Source organism: Diadema setosum, chromosome 21, assembly GCF_964275005.1.
Source record: "Diadema setosum chromosome 21, eeDiaSeto1, whole genome shotgun sequence".
NCBI lineage: Eukaryota > Metazoa > Echinodermata > Echinoidea > Diadematoida > Diadematidae > Diadema > Diadema setosum.
The window spans coordinates 13,115,086-13,134,970 of record NC_092705.1 but is presented as its reverse complement, the minus strand read 5'-3'; the positions used below and the strand labels follow the sequence as shown (position 1 = coordinate 13,134,970).

Genomic DNA, 19,885 nt, shown 5'->3' with positions numbered 1-19,885 from the left:
GTGCTTTGATTTGGAACCGTCCCTGTTCCTTCCAAGTGATGTGTTCTCCAGATGACATTCTGGGCACCCGCCCTGGACTTTGGGGCAAGGGACTCCCTTTCCCTCCTATGGGCCCAACTCTTTGGAATGCCAGAACAAAAGGACAAATATTGCTGGAATGTTGATGGTTAAATGCTTATGGGATGTAAACATGTTTTTTTACCTTTTAAAGGGGATCAATTGTATGTCAGTCCACGCTGTGTGAATCGAAGCTGTGCATTCAACCTATACTTAGAAAGAAATTTGATAGATTGCCTGTATCTATACCCTTTTCTATATGTGCAGTGCAACAGAAAATGTTCAATCAAATCAGTGCTTTAAGCATAAGATATTCATGAGTATATTTGTATGTGTGTGACTGCGTAGGTGTGTCTGTGTCGTTATGATCACATGATCTTGCGAGTGGATCTCATGGTTCTGCACTAATTTGTGCAATTATAAACTGTCCCCTTGCTGTGTTGATGATCACCAACTGAATAACGTTTTGCCCACCACATACATATAGGCCTACAATGTGTGCTAAATGTTGATGGCACTCCATGCAAAATTGTCGCGACGTTCAACTCTCCTTGAACTTGTTTTAAAAAATGTGCTATATGAAATAAAATTTGATTTGAATGAATGAATGAATGAATGAATGAATGAATGAATGAATGTATGAATGAATGAATGAATGAATGAATGAATGAATGAATGAATGAATGAATGTATGAATGTATGAATGAATGAATGAATGAATGAATGAATGAATGAATGAATGAATGAATTTATGAATGAATGAATGATCACTGTGTCTTGTTACTGATCTTGTAAGTACTGTACTGACACGATGCAAGGTTTCTTGGTGTTTGAATATTTGGATAATCGGCCTACATGTATTGCTGAGTCTGTGAATCATTTGCAGAATTCAAAATCAAAGTCTACTTTGAGTAAAAACACTAATAATTCTTGAGAGACTGAGATTTGTTTGTCCAAGTTGAGTGAATGCAACTATGTCCATGTCAGTGCCACAGAGATTATAAGAAAAATTGGGACTTTTGTCGTGAAATTGATACTATGAAAGCAGCCTCAGTTTCCAATGAGCCTTGTTTTACCAATGAGCCATGTTTTATGATGGCCGGCAAAGGGCCTATTTCTGGTGGTTAGAGCCTATACATTTACTGGTCACTTCTTGACTGGTCAGCGTGGTGAGGAAGTGACCTTAAATGACCCCAAACATGTGCAGGCTGCTACAGCACAAGGCATCTGCACCCCTCACGATTGAGTGTAGAAGCTGCTGGTAAATGGTGTGTAGTCAGTGACATGTACTGTCATTGTTGGGTTGGTGCAGCATGACTGTGTGAAAAAGACACTGTTATGATATACAGTGTAATTGTGACTCAGTTTCAGAATGTGTCAAACATGGCTAACTGACCTTGTATGATGATGTTTACTGGCATAAAAAGAAACAAAGTATAATCCAGCATGTAAAAGCTTTGTAAGATTTTGCTGTCACTATCAAAAGATCTATGAACAAATAATACAATCATTTTTTTCTATTTGTTGTACATTATACAGGCAAGAGTGACTCCATATATGTAACAGAAACATTGTGTGTCTGATTTCCAGTGTGATTTGTAGTGACATAACAGGGAATTGCATCGTGGCAGTTTCCAGTCACATTTCAACCATTTGCCCATAATTCTTGTCTGTGTTTGTCTAGGCATATAAAGGTGACTTGTACAATGTGCACTTTATGCGATAGTTCTGTGTAGATAAATCACAATTTATGGCGATCATGCGGAAAGAGACAAGCTTTGAAATGTTCAGGTTTCTGAAAATTTCTATCATGTGATATGTGCTGCATTGGCAGGCTCTTTTTTTTTTTTTTTTTTTTCAAGTTCTTTTTTTTTCTTGCCTGTTAGAGTCTATTTTTATGGAATGGTTTGAAAGGGATTTCACTCGATACAAATTGATGCTGCTATGCATGTGAAGTATAAGTGATGATGGCACACGTTCAGGCATCCATGGGGAAGGTGGATGCACTCCATCACCGTAGCAACCAAGCTTTCTTGCAGGTATCATTCCCTGATTCCTTGCTGTACCTATACAACAACAATATCCGCTAAAAAAAAAAACCACTTTGATAGCACACAAAATGTTAAGAGTTGAGTACCTGGATACCAGAATTGCCAACTACTGTAGTATACCATGGTATGTTTTTTTACATTTTGTGAGTTTGTCCTTCTTCGCATGCTAGAAAATACATTTTTACATCATTTTTTTCCCCTGTAATTTGATACAGCATACTATCAAACTACACCTGTGTGCAGTTAGCCTGTTTGTGTGTTTGTGTGTATGTGTGTGTTGTTGTTGTTGTTTTTTATGACAAGAAGATGATAATTGATTGATTTTATGCCTTCACAATATTACATGTAGCTTTACCATGCATCAGTATGTTTTGTTTATGTTGGCAACCCTGCAGATGCAAATATTCCCTGCAGTGCTATGTAACTTCCATAATTATGTGCTTGATAAAATGTTACAAAAAACAACAACAAACACTGTCAATCAATTTTAATCTGTAAGGAGTCAGGTGATATTGACTCTCTTACTTGGAGAGGTATGAAAAGTTTAATATTCACCATTGTGGTGCTGCAGTTGCAAATGCCTGATTAGGGCCCCGTTGCAAGAAAGTTGCAATCAATTGCAAATAATTGCTAATTTTGAAACAACCATTCTGATTGGCTCAGGATCTGCCCTATTAAGAAGACATGCATGCAACAATGATTTTCATTGGCCAGTGACAATCAGTTGCAAGTTGCGTTTAAACGCAAAGTTTCTAGCAACGGGGCCCTTGTCTTATAATATCCCTTTACCATTTGATTTGGTTTTCACTACTTCGCTAGATTGTCTTGGGGAGCAAGAAAGTCTGTAGTATGCTTTGTGGAATTTGGTGTATTTAGTACTTCAGACATGTACACATGTAACTGTGATAGGCCTTTACATGGCTGAGCCTTGTGTGTGATAGTCGTATGTGATATTATAAAGTGAAATTTGATATCTTTGATTTATTTTTTGATAATTTATTCATTCATATTTTCTTTCCTCATTTCTGCGTATCCTGTCTTTACAGTCGAAACCAGCTAAGTAAATAGTAATGTACACATCTAACTGTAATAGGCCTTTACTTGGTTGTGCCTTGTGTGTGATAAATGTATAAAGAATTCAAGTGAAATTAAATATTTGATTTATTTTATAATGATTTATTCATTCATCTTTTTTTCCTCTTTTCACTGTGTTTTCTCTTCACAGTCGAAACCAGCTAAGTGTCTTACCTATGCAAATATGTGACCTGTTCCTCGAAGTCCTCATTCTCAGTAACAACAAACTTGTATCATTACCTCCGGAAATTGGGAAGCTTAGAACGTTAATGTTGTTGGTGAGTATGCTAGACTGATGGATATGTAGTGCTATATCTGTAAACAAACCTTGAGTCCACGCCAGGGCATTTAAAACCCCAGCCGTCATTTTCAAGCTTAAACTGAGCACTGTTGATATTGGTTTTGATATTAGTTTTTTAAGTGTGACGTAAAATTTTGTTTTACAGTCTGTCCCATCATGTCTGCTCTGAGGATGTGAGACGATGCCTCGTAGATATCTTATAGTTTTGAATATTTAACAAAATTTTGTCTCATTTTCTTATTATCTCAAACGGTAATACTTCTGTTTTCATTAATCTATTGGCATTAAAACTACTCATTGTTGTGAATTATTTGAATTTTTCTGAGTTTTGTTAATTTACAAAGTATTTTCTAGTCTGGCCTGTGCCTCACCTTCAGGTCCTGGTCTTGCAGATGGTTTAGAAGTACCGCAAAGAGGGCGATACATTGTAAATCGTCTTCTTGGCGACAAGACCTCGTATCTACAAAATGTCAGATGTTCAGGAGAGCAAAACAAAAAACAAAAAAGCAAAAAAAAACAAACAAACAAACCATGGCAGTCAAAGCACTATATCAAATGGGATAGTCTTTCCTTTGACATGCCTTGGTGGCTTTATTTTTGGGGTAAAACAACTAGGATTTGGACAGGACGTCACTTAACTGATTATCTTACCATTAATCTAAAAAGACTAATTTTCACCAAAATTTCAGATACAAGGTCTTGTCACCCCTGTGACGCAATGTTGATGTACACTGTCCTTGGGGAAACAGTGGAAAGTGATGCCTAGAGAGGTGTCTAATATTTGAAGAAGTCAAATTCCTGTGTAGGATAACTTTTACAGGACTCTCAGAACTGTATAGGCAAACTGTGATTAGTTGTGCTGGAATGCGTTAAGGCCGAATGAATCTTCTAGGAATGCATTAATATGATGATGTCAAGCCCAGGGGCGGCCGGGTGACTTTAATCCAGATGGCTAAATTACACAGTGACTTCATCGTCGTAGCGAGTCCGTTCAAGATGCCTCGGCAGAGAGACACCGAGAGAGAAAGAGAGATAGAGAGAGATGGATAGAGAGCCCTCATCTTTGAGCCAGGTTTTTAATCTATCCAGCATCCTTCTGCATTTAACCCACAGGATGCCAGTTGCAATGAATTGGATAACTTGCCAATGGAGATAGGAGAGATGGAGGCGCTGAAGGAGTTAAACATCAGAAGAAATCACCTTGTCACATTACCAGAAGGTAAGTCTTCCAGGGGCGGATCCAGGAATTTTGTAATGGGGGGGGGGGGGGGGGGGAGGAGGGCGCGCAAGCAATATTTCTGGTGGTACTACCGGGTTTCATCTCATTTTTTTTTCTTTTTATTTCTTTTGTTTTAAAAACAAATAAAGAGGGGGGCACGTGCCTGGTGCGCCCCCTCTGAATTTGCCAACCGTCTTCTCTCAAGATGCTGTAATACCACAAATTTTTGTGAGCATGAAACCGTCATGTGTTTCGCCAAGATACATGAAAGTTTAAGAATGCACGAGAAAGTTTTCGTCTACACTTAGCTTTGAATACCAGTCACCACTTCGCAAGAGTTTCATGATGCGGAAAATGGCTGTTAATGTTAGCTACAATTCCCAAAAGTTTTAATGGCACGATTGTTTCTGGTGTACTTGTTGTTATTATTTTGACTTTTACATAAATTACAGTAACTTTCCAAGTGACCTTGACTCGAGATAGTGTGGTTTAATCTTCAATAGTCCAGACATGATGTCATACAAATTATATTCAAACTCCACTCCTCCACCCTTCTTTTTTTTTTATGGCAATGTCAGTGCTGCAATCAATTGTCAAGCACCATGGCATCTCCTCAAGGTTCTTTAGGTATATAGCAGAAGAAGAGTAAATAGTTTGGGAGATATAGACCAGTCCTGTACCTGTTCATTACCTGTATGTGAGACTAGTCTTCATTCAGACTGTGCCTAATTGAGACAAAATGCAAGCTCAAACAGATAGACAGACACACAGACAGACAGGGAAACATGCAAACAAACTAAAACCAAGACAAAGAAAAATCCCCATAACCTCTCAAACCACAACACCATCAACAACAACTAAACACACAAAACAAACTAGCAAATAGCAATCCAACTCTGGATTGCTTTGGTACAACTTGTTCAACTGGAATGACAAAAGCCATTCAAACTTAGAGCAACAACAGCAAGAAGTCCCCATGCAGTGGTTAACTTTAGCCTTACATAATGGCAACATATCAACACTTCATACATGGGTTGCATTCTTACGTATTTTTCCCCCTTCCTAACTACCTTGACTTCAACAAGAAATGGTTGATTTTGTTCAATGTCTAAACTTTTTACTGTATTGTTCTACATTTCTCTCTGTATCATGTCATTTTCTCACTGGCGTAACTTATTGGCTGATATCGTCTGAAAGATCAAAAGTTAGGGTCTGTATCAATTTCATGTACTGCTTGAATTGCATGTTCAATTTGAAGGATCAGGAAAACTGGTCGTTTATCAATTTCATCTCCAACTTGATTTGCTGATGCAATTTGAAAGATGAGTATTATTGGACTTTTATCAAAATCCACCTACATGTACTGTCTTGATATGAAAAGTGTATCTTGTGAATGACAGCTTGGTTTCAGCCCTGTTATATATAACCCTCTTAGCAAACCTATTTTGACTTTGTGTGTCTTGGAACATGAGCGAGCGCGCTGCTCGCGGAATATGCGATTGCCGAAAGGTCAGCGACTGATGTACAAGGTCTCTTGCCTCAGGTTGAATCATGTTGGTGAAATGTTGATGAATGGCAGCTCAGCCAAAGCTATTAAACTTGAGCTCTGTCATCTTCAAGACATTTCGCTGGTAATTCATCTGCACAATCCTACTTTCTATCGACAACGAGTACCCGCAGAGGAAACTCCGAGCCTGTCACTTTAAATCTGTAATTCTGAAAATGGTAGGGCCTACTGGTAGCTACCCGAATGCATTTGGTGATCTGTAATTAGACAGAGATGGAAACTCTGACTTTCTATGACACATTTTTGTCATGAGTTAACTAAATTTTAAAGGAAGATTCTTCAATTTGCCACTTAGTATATTAAAAGATGGTGCTTAGGCTTTAGTTTTTGCTGAATTCATTTATTCAAATTTTTATCAAAAGTCATTCAGTGTTTTGTCTTTGGGAGGCGTTTAACTTCTTCAAAAACTGCATGTGATAATAAAGACTGGGCTATTTTTTTTTTCCCACTGCACTTCCAGTTCTTGTACAATGTGAAACTAATCCAACGATACATGTAACACAAGCATATAAGCTACATACTTTTGTAGCCAGTTGCCGAGAGCATTGAGAAATGTAGGCTAGGCATTACATATGCAGAAGAATGGCTACTCTTCCTGGTTGGCTAGCTGTTCAATTTGTATGATGACTTTGTTATCTCAGAAGAAAAAAAAAAGAGATGTTGAAAATTGTCTGATTCTGGCATTATTTTATCTCACTAAATCACCCTGTCTTCACCGTAAATTTGATGTGAATTTTACTGTAGTGCATGCTCAGTGTGTAGTACAATACAATACAATACACTACAATTGGATCATTTATATAGCGCTCGTACACATTCAGTGACTGGTTTCACAGCACTTTACAACAAAATTTTGTAGTTTAAATGTGATAAGACTGGGCTGAATTTACATTTTAAAGTTTTAATGATACTCATTGCATTGGGAAACTTTGTCTAATCATGCCCTACACTTTTGACAGGCCAGTTTTGTTTCAATAGGGCTAGTATTTTTTTTCTTTTAACTTCTGAATTTAACAGTGGTATGAATATGCAAAGTACACAGTATGACAAAGAAGTTCAGTGGTATATGTACTATGTAACCTTGTCATATGATACTGCACACTTTTTTCATTGACATTGAGAGTAATAAAATGTTTTAGTATTGACTAGTCTCTATTACAGTCTGCTTCTGTAAAGGTGGGATATTGTATGGTGTAAATTATGTACTCGATTGAGCTATTACCAATGTAATGATTTGCAAATATTGCTGGAAATATTAGATTTTATGCCAAAACTACTACAATATGTCCATGAAATCATGAGAAAGTTGTATTGACAAAACACACACAAAAAAAATATCTAAAAAAATTAAATCATTCAAATGCAGAGATATACAATATAATCTTAATTCTCTAGACTGTGATCTTTCTACAAGACTTGCAAGATATTTTCATTGATTAAAGGGAAGGTAAACCCAAAGAGCAATGTGGATTGAGTGAAAGCAGCAACATTAGTAGAACACATCAGTGAAAGTTTGAGAAAAATCGGACAATCGATGCCAAAGTTATGAATTTTTAAAGTTTTGGTGTTGGAACCGCTGGATGAGGAGACTACTAGAGGATATGACGTATGAGTGGACAACAATACAAAGAAAATATAAAGGATATTCAACAAAAATTCACTTTTCTAGAATTATGAAAGAGCAGTGGACTAACTGCTTTCAGAAAGCAGGGGGAATAATTGCTACCCTTAACATATGTCAATATCAAGTTGATGGAATTTGTAATTTTCATGAAAAATGGATTTTTGTAGTATTTTCTTTATATTTTCTTGATATTGTAGCCCACTCATACGTCATAACCTCTAGTAGTCTCCTCATCCAGCGGTTCCAAGACCAAAACTTTAAAAATTCATAACTTTTGCATCGATTGTCCGATTTTCTTCAAACTTTCACTGATGTGTTCTACTAATGTTGCTGCTTTCACTCAATCCACATTGTTCTTGGGGTTTATCTTCCCTTTAACATGTCTGCAAGCTGAACAAGAAATGCACATTGAGATTGGTATGCTTTTTCAAAATTTTGTATGATGTAGAGATATGAAGAAAATACTATATACGTCAGCTTTTAAGTCAGACTAGAAGTTGACCCACTTGAGGGTGTGTGGTATGTTGAGAAAATATTCAGTATCTGATGCAGTAGACCCTAGTAATGCCGGTCTACCCTTGGTCGTAAGGAATTTCTCTGAGGTGTATAGATGGACTTGACGATGTGTCCCCAAATTTTGAACTGCTGCTTGATCCTTGAACCCCTTTCTGTCCCCATAGGGTGATTTTTCCATCAAGATTTCTCTCAGGACTACCTGGGGATGGAAGACATTAACTTTGATGTTCTAGACCTCGACTTTTATCACCTTGTGTTGATATGAAGGGAAGGCATCAGCCTGCTTCAAGGCGTAATAATTTTTTTTTTTTTTCAATTTCTAAACATAGATGTGAGTGTACCTGCTAGTCTTCTTCCGAGGTCTCTTCATTTATCTGTTTGTATTTGCAATATTAGGAAATGCGGAATGAAAAAGTCAAACCTCTGAAAATTCTTTAGATGAAGAGATGTACATGTGTGAATGTGATTTATATCTCTCTGTGCTTACCCGGTAATACCTAAATGTGTGCATCTAAGGTTAAGTACAACCAATGAAGCAAAACACAGGAGTAGTTGGGTGTCCCACTTCCATTTAACAATCTTTACTAGGTATACATTGTAGGCCTAGGGCCTAAGTATGTTTATTTGGAGAAAAAAAGTTCATAGTTTTCTGTGTCTATCCTTTATCTCAAATGAAAATTTATGAGTGATTTCAGTGATATTCTACCCACAAAAAGTGCATTCTTTATTTCTCGGGCCAAGAGAATAAAGTTGATGTACTGCAGTAAAGATACTGTATACGCCATATATTTCGCGAGTCTAAAATTTCGCGAATCGAGAATTCCCGACGATTTCGCAAGTGGTTAAATTCGCAATTGTGGAGTCCTGTACTGAACGGAGATTTATGTACACGCGTACGTCACAAAACATCGAGAAAAGAATCGATATTGTCGCTTGTCTTTAATTTCGCGAATAGCACCCCGACTTGCGAAATTCGCGAAAATAAAAATATTGGCATATATACAGTATTGACCTGCCCTGTCCTGTTTGAAGGAGGGTTTTATTGGGCTCGTGATTTCATGAGCAAGTTGTATGGGTAAGGAGGGATGGAGGTAAGGAGTAGCATAGGGGGGTAGGAGTAGATGAGGGTAAGGAGTGGGTAGGGGGTGGGTGAGACAGGAGATGATCCAAGCAAACTTTTCACCCTCAGCGAGAGGATTTCCCCCAATCTTACTTTTTTTTTTCTTTTCTCAAAGTGGATTTGGAAATTTACGTAGTTCTCAGAAATGAAATCATTGCAGATTTCCAAGGATTTTCTTTGCCCTTGACACTACTCCGTCAGCTCTATGCACAGAAATTAACGGTAGATATTTTATGAAATTAATATACGTCGTATGAAATGACCTCCATCAATGGCATTTAAGCAGGGCTGATACCTGCTGATCTACAGGGGTGAGTGTGCAGATTTCAAGCTGTGCTGCTTATTTTGTATATAAATATCTGGTAAACCATATGAAATTCCATTCCTGTAAATCTTGCATTGTGTGTGTAGTATAGGCAAAAGTAATTATGACAATAATTATAGTGGCGCTGACGATATTGATAATGACGATGATAAGCATGTAAGATTCACACGCCATCATCAATGGTAAGATTTATGTGGCTCTGTGCACACTAAACCACTGATAATAAAACAAGTAGTTAGGTAGGCCTATATACTTGCTAGCACTCAAATATAACTAAACATGCGAGCACATGTCTATGTAACCGTTGAAAGAATCGAAAGGTAATTCTCGTTAGTAATGGTCTTGTTCTGCAGTTTGAACGTTGCATTCACTAAGGCATTACAGCACCATAGCATTAGGCCTATACTACAGTAGCTATGTTGCATTCAGTAAAGGAATTGCAACACCATAGCATTATCAGTTTGATGGCTTGACAGAAAATTCAAGCACCTCACTCAGCTGAGCTCTAAAGAGGATTCTGTCATTGTTTTGATCTGGCCTAAAATGTTCTCAAGATGATGGAAGAAAATACCTCTGCTTGACGTGATGAAGATTCACTCCCGCAGTCCAGAACAAAACATTCCAGAAATTCGTTTGCGGGATTTCACAGTCTAACGACTGTGTGTAATGTTGTACAGACTCGTGCACATTTAACAGTGCATCAATAGTTACTTTCACACGGCGTTTGTAATCGTCAAAAGTTTTAAAATTTGATGCGCATCCACACAACACCTAATCTTAAAGACTGAATTTTCAAGCGAGAGTCCCACTTGATGTTTAATCCAGGGTGGGCTCTCTTACACCTCCCTGATTGAACCGCAGAACCGGAAGAAATACTTAGGGGGCCTACACGCAGTGCTAGTGATAAACTTGATAATGTTCAACGATACAAAAGTGTAGAGCATGCAACAGAAGTTGACCTTGAAGCAGCTGAGGGGGAATTTGGTTCGTGGAGAGGTCATCCTAACTTTTGAGTTCTTTGATTATCATGTCCACACAGTGCTAAACAAGGAGTGGGGTACTCCTCCCCCCCCCCCCCCCCCCCATCACTCATGGATAGAGCATAAACCCCCAGATCTCATCTGGTTCTAATCTTCAACTAATTTTGAGATATTCCTAACTTTCAAGTGCGTCTTTACTGGTTTAAACTACGAGCTAATCATCAAAGATTTAAACTACGAACTAATCTTTCAGTTTAGGATAGTCATGTAAACACAATTTTATAGTGTACATAAAACACTTGGGACAGGCTGCGATTTCTCCCAGGGAATTTGACCAGGGATATTTTACAGCCAACAAAAGCCGATTTTGTTTCCTGTTCGCCAGTCCAAGGGGATCGTCCGGACTTCCCTGTCCAGCTGTCATCGTTGGCTTGGCACCCAGAAAGGACTGGCTTGTTCTACTCACTCAAGGGTCAAAAGTCACAGCTATAAAAACTGGGGAGATCATTCATAGAGGTCTTGAGGTTAAATTGGGGGGGGGGGGTGGGGATTTGATTCCAAATTCTGTCATCATCACTGTCAACTTTTCTGTTCAATAGTTTGTGATATTTTCAGAGAAAAAGAATTCCAGTTTATTAAAATTTGTATTGATTCAAAGAAATTAAAGCTATACAAGGAGAAGAGGTTAAGTTTTGTTTGAATTGGTAACAATGCCAAAATGAGAAGAGGAAAGGATTAGTATTACCATAGCCAGAATCTTGAATCCAGATCTGTAACTGACTCAATTGACTGTTGGATGAAAGCACTTGAAACCTTCTAACCACAAGGGTAGGGGACTTTTGTGTATTTTTTAAAGCCTAATTTTATTGAACTTTTGCTTTTTCCCAAGTGTTTTAAGCCAGTTTGAATATGGAGTGGTAAGCTTGTCCTGCAACAAAGATGAAAGAAGCTTGTACGAGTGAGTGGAAAGAACGATGCGCATCAATTGCATTTACCAGCTTATTTTGTGTGTTTGTGTGTGTGTGTGTGTGTGTGTGTTTGTCTTGTGCTTGTATTTATTTATGTATGTTTGTATGATATTTATAAGTGTCCACATGGTCATGATGTTGTGTTTGTTTACATGTGATGAAAACTTTGGCAGGGCCTGTACAAAGTAGGCTCTACATTGTATGTTTATTAGTATTTCAGAATCTTGCAGGATGTGGGTTGATTGTGCAACAGATTCAGTCAACTCAGCTGAACATATAAGCCCGTTCGGAGTTAGCTCATGGGCACATTGGTACGAATGACCTTTCTTTTTTCTCAGTTGGTTAGGGGCACCTCACTTGTTTTCAGAGCGACATAATGCATAATCTTTACGTAACAATTTATGGGATTCACCAATCCTGTTCAAACAAAGAATAAACTTGTGTAGACCAGATGAGCAGAATGATCTGTCAATTCACACTTGAGAAAGCATCCATATCATTATTTTGCATTGAATGTATTGACAATCGATCTCTTTCTATTGATATTGCCAAATACCCCTTTTGCTGTCAGGTGGATGTGCTGGCAAGCAGCATTTATAAGGATTACATGAATAATCATTACATCACAGACGCTTATCCCAGTAAATTTAAAAACCAACATGCCTGTTGGTCCGAATGACCTTGTTTCTGAATTCATATGAATTATGAATTTATTTTGTGGAGAAGGAAGTGATATATTCATAATTAGCATGATTTTGCTTTCCTGTGCGGAAGAATTGCTGATTTAAATCTAAACGTGTACTAATATAAAATGCAGTTCAATGTACTACTGAGTGTGTAGGCCTGCATGTACAACTACAGATGTATGTCATGTAATTTTACCTCAAAAGATTTTTATTTCACAGTTTGGTCCATTTGATTTATGCTTCATGACAAGTAATATTCACAATAGACGGGTTGTACATCTCCTGATGGCTGTTTTTTTGACCACTTACGTTGATTAAATTTGATTCATATCATACAATGTATGTACGGGGTACATGAGCTGCGTAGCAAAACTGGTACACATACTGTACTGTATAGCTGCATGGCATTTGTATAACTGGTGTGCATGAATTTTCATTTTCAAAATAAGTTCTTGCATTTATACTGTATACATGTATCTGAAATAGTGTTTTACAATTTTTTGTTGTTGAAATGCAAACTTGTGCTTTTTGGCTTTGAACATTATGACATTTGTAAGAGAAGTGTAAATTTCTTGTGAAAAGTGTCTGTTTCTCCTGGCATTTTGAACAGTGGCAGTTTATAGCTTACCTGAGTAGGGCCTACATGTAAGTTTGTACACTGTATATCAAATGCCATCTGAAGAATTTACATACAGTGAACATTGTACCAATGACAAAGGTCACAAGTAACTCCTTTTCTGTGATCAGCTGAAGTCATTTTCAAAACTACTGTAAAAACAGAAATGTTCGCATGCATTTAATTTTGTGAAATTTTGCAAGAGCCAAGAATCACGAAATCAAAATGCATGCAAAAGTTCGTGCCTACACTATTACAGTTGTAATATGCATTCACTGGATGCCAGTCCAGTGCAATTTGTGAAAAATTTCATGCCACAGAAAAAGCCTTCAGCTCCAATTCGTGAAATTTTCATGCCATGAATGTTTCTTGCTTTGACAGTACTGAACCACCATTTAATTTGCTGAGTGTTATATGATGCCAGCATCTCTTGTCAATAAAGATGATCCATTTCAAAGCTCTTTTGTTTCAGTAATTTTGAAGGTAAAACACTTTAACAGAAACTGATAAGAAAGAGAATGAAAATAACACGTGTTTGCTGTAAAGGACACAACCTTCATTTGCAAATCATTTGAGGAAATTGCTAAAGGAATATTGTCTTAGGTTTTGGCAGGTGGTTGTTTGCAGGTTGCATAGAAACCGTCTGTCAACAATAAAAACAGACTGCCATATGCACATTCAAGTGTTCACTCATATCTTCGATGTTCAGGGAGGCTTGGGGTATTCCCCATCCCCTTTTCTAGTATGGATTAGAGTGAAATTGGAAAGAACTTCTTTTTTTTTTTCCCTCATAATACTTTATATTAATATAATATGCACATATTTGGAAAGAAAGTAGCTGGAATTGTTTGGTTGCCAAACTTTGTGTCTGACAGTCAAATTGAGATCGAAGGTGAAGAAATGTTTTAAAAGAGGAAGGGTTTCATTGCCTTTGGATGGGAAATCAGTGCGGTAGACACATGGTATGCTTGCTATTATTTAGATACGCACATTGAGATGTCAACATGACCAGATTAATGCCCTCTGAACTACGCCTCAAAATTACATTGCTGTTTATAGTCATTACATTCCTGCCTTTAGCTTGGCTAGTGATACAAACCGTGAGTCTGTGCAATGTGAAGTTCTTGCATCTCACAAAGATTGGGAAAACCATGATGTAAGTTAAAAAGACTTAGAAAAAACCCCCAAAACAGATGCAACTGATAACAGTACTCGAATGGCGCACTCATGATACTCGGCACACACACAAATACATCAATACTAACAAACGAAAACCCCAAAAGAAATCCAGATAAGTATGTGGTAAATCAGCTTACTCTAGTCTTTTATCCAGGCATTCTCTTTCCTTGTAATTGAAATGATCACATGATATTGTTTATTATGGGGATATTAAAGGGATCGTACAGTTTTGGTTGAGACTTAATTTCACGTTTCTAACATTTTTTTGTGAGATAATGAGAAACCTCTTAAGAAATATGAAAGCGCATGTAATTCTATGAGGAATTCAACGTTTATTTGATGAAAATTGGTTTTGAAATGGCTGACATTTCAAAAAAAGAGCGATTCTAATAAAGTGTGGGACCCACACTTTATTACGATCGCTTTGTTTTACTTTGTTTTTAGATGTTTCAGTCATTCCAAACCTGATTTTCATCAAATAAACTTTGAATTCCTCTTGAAATGGTATGCTCTGTACTATTTCATAAGTGTTTTCGTGGCATCTCGCAAAAAGTTAAGAGCCCAATTTTCTTCTCCACCAATACTGTACCATCCCTTAATGGGGTTATTATGGTGTGTGTGTGCATTTTAGCAATCAATTTTAAGTGTATAATATGTGGGGAAGAAGGGGAAGCAGGAATGAAGACACTTTGAGACTGAATCCAAGACTATTCTGGCTGCTGCTACTGCTGCTGCATTATTCAGGTTCATCTAAGCTGGGATAATCTTGATTAGTTCAGAGATGTAATCTGCCATCTTGATTCCTGGGATAGAATAGAGGAATCTAGGTCTGTCATGATAGTCTAGTTCCACTGACTTGAAAAAACATTTTGTCCATTTCTCATTTCTTTTGCCATTTCACACAAAGAGTAAACATCTACCTCATGGCAGAGATCACAACATGGATCTCTATTTAAGAGCACACCTGTTCGCAGTATAATCCGTGGTCACATTTGATCCCTGTGTAGGCCCCCAGGAAGACCCAGGGCTACAAGGCTATCAGCTGCATCCTGCTAATCCTTCGTAGGGACAGCTTTAGAATCGTATTTGTCAGGCCAACTAGTGTTTGAAGCAGGGGGATGCTTCATAAAGCTGTTCGTAAAGTTACGAACGACTTAACGAATGACTGATGGTCAGTTCTTGTGCTGAATTATTGAAATTCTAATAAGTTTAGCACATCAGAACTGATCACCAGTCATTCTTAGTCATTCATAACTTTACTAACAGCTTTATGAAACAGGACTCGGGTCTGGTTGCATCCTTTGACGAGATGCCATTGGTTTACTATTAACGCATCTTCCACCAAACATCATTTTTGTGAAAGTTCTCTCTTTGCACACGGCAACTGTAAAGATGTTAATATTTTTTTCTCAAGGGGAATAGTTGGCATTGAGCAAATTCGCTTCACATTCTAGTTACCTGTTGGTGATAATGTGAAGTAATAGTACTAATACGATATAGTCCATAAATTCCACTGTAGGTGGATTATCATTTGCCACATTTTCTGAACTTTGTAATTCCACTGCTATGTTCACTATTTTTTTTTTTTTGTCTAAAGGGTAAAGAATTTTCCAGTTTTTTTTCCATATATCATTTATAACATATGTAAAGTCCCCCCTCCCCGAGGAAAAAAAAATACAGATCTGATCATAAAACCCGAGGTACTGTGTTGTTGTCTGGGGCAAAGAATTTGCCAGTCTCTATCTCCATTTTGTGTTTTGTTCAGGTTTTTTTTTTCTTTTAAAATTCTGCAGAGTACTGGTCTGATATTTGTGCATATTATGAGCAAATTGTTAGAGCTTTAGTAAAGGTCACCTCTTGATGAGGCTGAACATAGTTGGGTCAAAGTCGTGCCTGCATTAATTTCTGATGGATGATGCCTGCACACGTATGATTGATTAGGATGGAATTCAAGCGCACAATACCATTACTCCTGGTCTACTCAACATTCCAGTGCACCTCAACTATTTTTGCTACTCAATTGGCCCCCGTCATTAATAAGCAGTAGCCTCACTCCAAGACGCGCGCAATTTTCAGTTGTCAAATTGGGTATTCAATCATCTATGGGATGATTCCTTTGGTATCGGAACTATTTTTGAATACCTTTACAAAGCCTTATCTATAGCCTATAAAGCTCCCGTTGCATTATCTGTGCACTTACGACATAGAATTGGAGAGTTGAACTGTGTGCCAGGCAGCACAGGGCATTTTGCTTTATTGCTTCCTCCATGCTTCTAGAAAATGAAAAATGTACTTAAAAGCAGTGAAACACACTCACATGTACAATACCTACTGTATAAAGCTGCTATTTTCGCGAATTTTGCGAATCACTATTGGACCGCAAATGTAACAACGTGCAAAAATGTTGGCATGCGCTACATGTAGGGTAATAGTGCACTTACGATAGCCTCGGTGTCAATTCGTCAATTCGTTAAAACAACATCTCATGAAAATGCCCTTGATCTCCTCATTTGCTAAAAATATCTGTATGTGAAAATAACAGCTTATACAGTACACAAACGCAATTTCTTTGTGTGTTTTGTTGTTGTTGCTTTTTTTCTTTAAATTGAAGGAATACATTGTTTTGTTTCAAATGCCAGAAAGACATCTACTTTTTGTCACATGAATGATCAGAGTTGAAAAATGCTCCTGTTATAGATAAAATTCAGAACATTCAGGACCTCAAGCCAGCCATGATATCAACAAACTTTATTTGTGTCTCAGCAGTTACCACAGCAACCCTTACAACAGTTATTTCAGCCTTTTATTGGCAGCTGTCATTTTTTTGGCTTCAGCGATTGTTTAGTTCCCGTCATGGGAAACTTTATTGCACAGGGCATTGATCCAAATATTACAGAATCATTTTTATACCCCTTTCAGTAACTCATGTATTTAGGGCCAGCTCCTGGCCCGAGCTAAATTAGCCCGTGCCAAGCAGTAAGAATTGTGTTCCGTAACTATACAATGTAGCAGATCCTTGCTAGGAATTTTGGCCTGAGCCTGGCACTGCTACTGTAAAAGTGGAAATTTTTGCGCATTTCGCGCAACCAGACGCTAGCGGGAAAATAAAAGCACGCAAATACCTTTTCACACCACATGTTCAAGTAGTTAGTTTCCTGATTCCGCGGAATCAAAAACACGCGAAATCCATCTTACTGTAGCTGAGCGCGAAAAATTACTCGCACGAAAATATCCACTTTTACAGTATCATTCATAAACTCTTCGATCAGCGCCATGCGCGAGCCTGGCCCGCTCCTGGTGCTAGCTTACAGCAGAGCCAAAATACATGTGTAGCCCGAGCTTGGCGCGGGCCGCTTTGGCCTGACCCATTCATAAACTCAAAGTTTTATGACTTAACTCGGGCCTGGCCTGAGCTAAGAGAGTTATTGAAAGGGGCACGCCGTAGACTTTCAGTTGAAATCAACTAGAGTAACTGCGGCAGTAAGCGGCTGTGCGCCCGTTTGCGGCAGGTACAACATACTCGGTAATATACCGCTAAACACAGCACTGCACTGTACATGCACACTACACATAGCACACTACCAATCAACGAAAATCAACCGATAAAATGGGCACAATCTCCGACAAAAGTGAAATTTTCTCACCTAAATGACAACATATCGCATCAAAAGATTTATTTTCGGTACTTCTTAACATAACAGTTAAAGAAACAATGGTCTAAGAAACTGGATTTTTTGTTGTTTTCCCGATGTTCATGGATTTTGAAAACATATCCACACGTAAAATAGAACTTTCGCGAGCCGATGTGGGCCGCCATTTTTTTTTTGGAAAGTGGATGTTACCATCGAAAAAATGAGAAAAACATGAGAAAGACATCAACAACACCACCAGAATTGCGATCCCTGTTTGTAGCCAGTGCATGTGCGCCCGCTATTTTCACATGCTTTTGCAATGGGAATTGGCGCTTACGCAATGTTCGCGAGACATGTGAAGGCGTTCAGCTGAAGATCACGGAGCGCACGCGTATTGCATAGGGATTGTACATCGTGCCGCAAGCAGAGCTACTACGGCGCATATCGGTGAAAATTGTGCCGGGTTTGCCCTGGTAAATCATGAAAACTGCGTTTGTCATTGGTCAAATTTTTTTATGATAACAGTAGCGTTTATGAATAATCTTGTCTATGATATATGAAATGGTTGAAAATAATTTGCCTGATTTGTTTACAGTGTGGAAAAATCCTTAAACTGCCGCATGCTTTTGGTTTATGTGGTTAACACTATTAAAATCATCCTCTTTAGATGATGTTGGGGATAGTATTGATTTTCACTATGCGTGTGATTATCAACTACTGTAAAAGTGGATATTTTTGCGTGAGTAATTTTTTGCCTTTGGCAGGGTAAGATGAATTTCACATGGTTTTATTTCCGCGGAATCAGGACATTGACTACTTGAACATATGGCATGCAAAAATATTTGTGTGCTTTTATTTTCGCGCTAGCTTCTGATTGCGCGAAATGCGCAAAAATTTCCACACCGCAAAAAATGTCCACTTTTACAGTACTCCTCCTCCTATTCATACTACTATACTACTAGTACTAGTAGTACTAGTACCTTGCTTCATTTGATTATAAATGTAGTGTAAGAGTAAACCTGTGTAACAGTGTAGCAGACTCCAGTGTCACTATTACAATGTAGCAAAACTGCCATATTGTGTCTTATTGTAACTCAGCAGAAATGTGTCAAAGTTTGAATACTTCCTACTGTTTTCATATTTGCATCATTTTGATCAAACTGTAAACTGATATGAGGCATTTTTGTTTTCCCGGAAAATAGTGTTCATCTGTAAGTTATGATTTCCTTTGTGAGGAAATCGTCATATTGAGTTGGAAGTTATATGTGTATGTAAAGCTGTGCAATCCGAAAGTTATTTTTACGGAAACTGGACTAAATATGCGTGGAAAAAAACAGGAAGCTCCATATCATGGTGTACTGATCACATGTCCTCTAGATTACACTTCAGTAATATGATAGTTTGTTTCACATTTTTTATGTGCGTATTTCAAGCAACATTGATTATGTTTATACATGTACAGTATGATAAAAAATATGTCATTTTTCTCACATAGCATTTTTGTTCAGCCACTAAATAGCATGAGAGTATCATCGTTAAAATGTTTTATATCTCTGCATGATGCTGCCATCTCAAGTACGTTGTACTAATTTTGATTCTCAAATTTATGGCTGTCTTTCTGTTTAATAGAAGCTAGAAATCAGTGCTTCCAAACAGTGATTTAAATTAATGAATAGTTACATGTACGTTCACATGCAGTTGCCAAACTCGAAGTTTAGATCTAAAACTTAACTTCCAATGATATAGCTCCACTTGTGAATTCACGATGCGGGTTCACACGTGCACCTAAACTTTAATATACAACTTACCAGTGATTCCTGCTCGATGATTATACCGGAAGTGCAGAGTCTTTGCTATGACCTTATGCCCATACAAAATAGCACAGCTGGAGGTTGGCCCAGAAGCGAAGGAGAAGCGAGGTTCATGCTATTAACTCACAAGCTTGTTGATTATTCTGTCCACACGGAGCG

At 37.8% G+C, this 19,885-nt stretch overlaps 1 protein-coding gene across 1 annotated transcript in view; it reads left to right on the top strand.

The window, feature by feature from the left end:
* The window catches only part of LOC140244297 (DISP complex protein LRCH3-like), a 120,364-nt gene that overhangs the window by 34,196 nt on the left and 66,283 nt on the right, over positions 1-19,885 (top strand). Inside the window, exons 3-4 of the mRNA XM_072323941.1 lie at positions 3,334-3,460; positions 4,597-4,702. Of these exons, the coding sequence (XP_072180042.1) occupies positions 3,334-3,460; positions 4,597-4,702 (233 nt within the window). The remainder of the gene's footprint in view (positions 1-3,333; positions 3,461-4,596; positions 4,703-19,885) is intronic.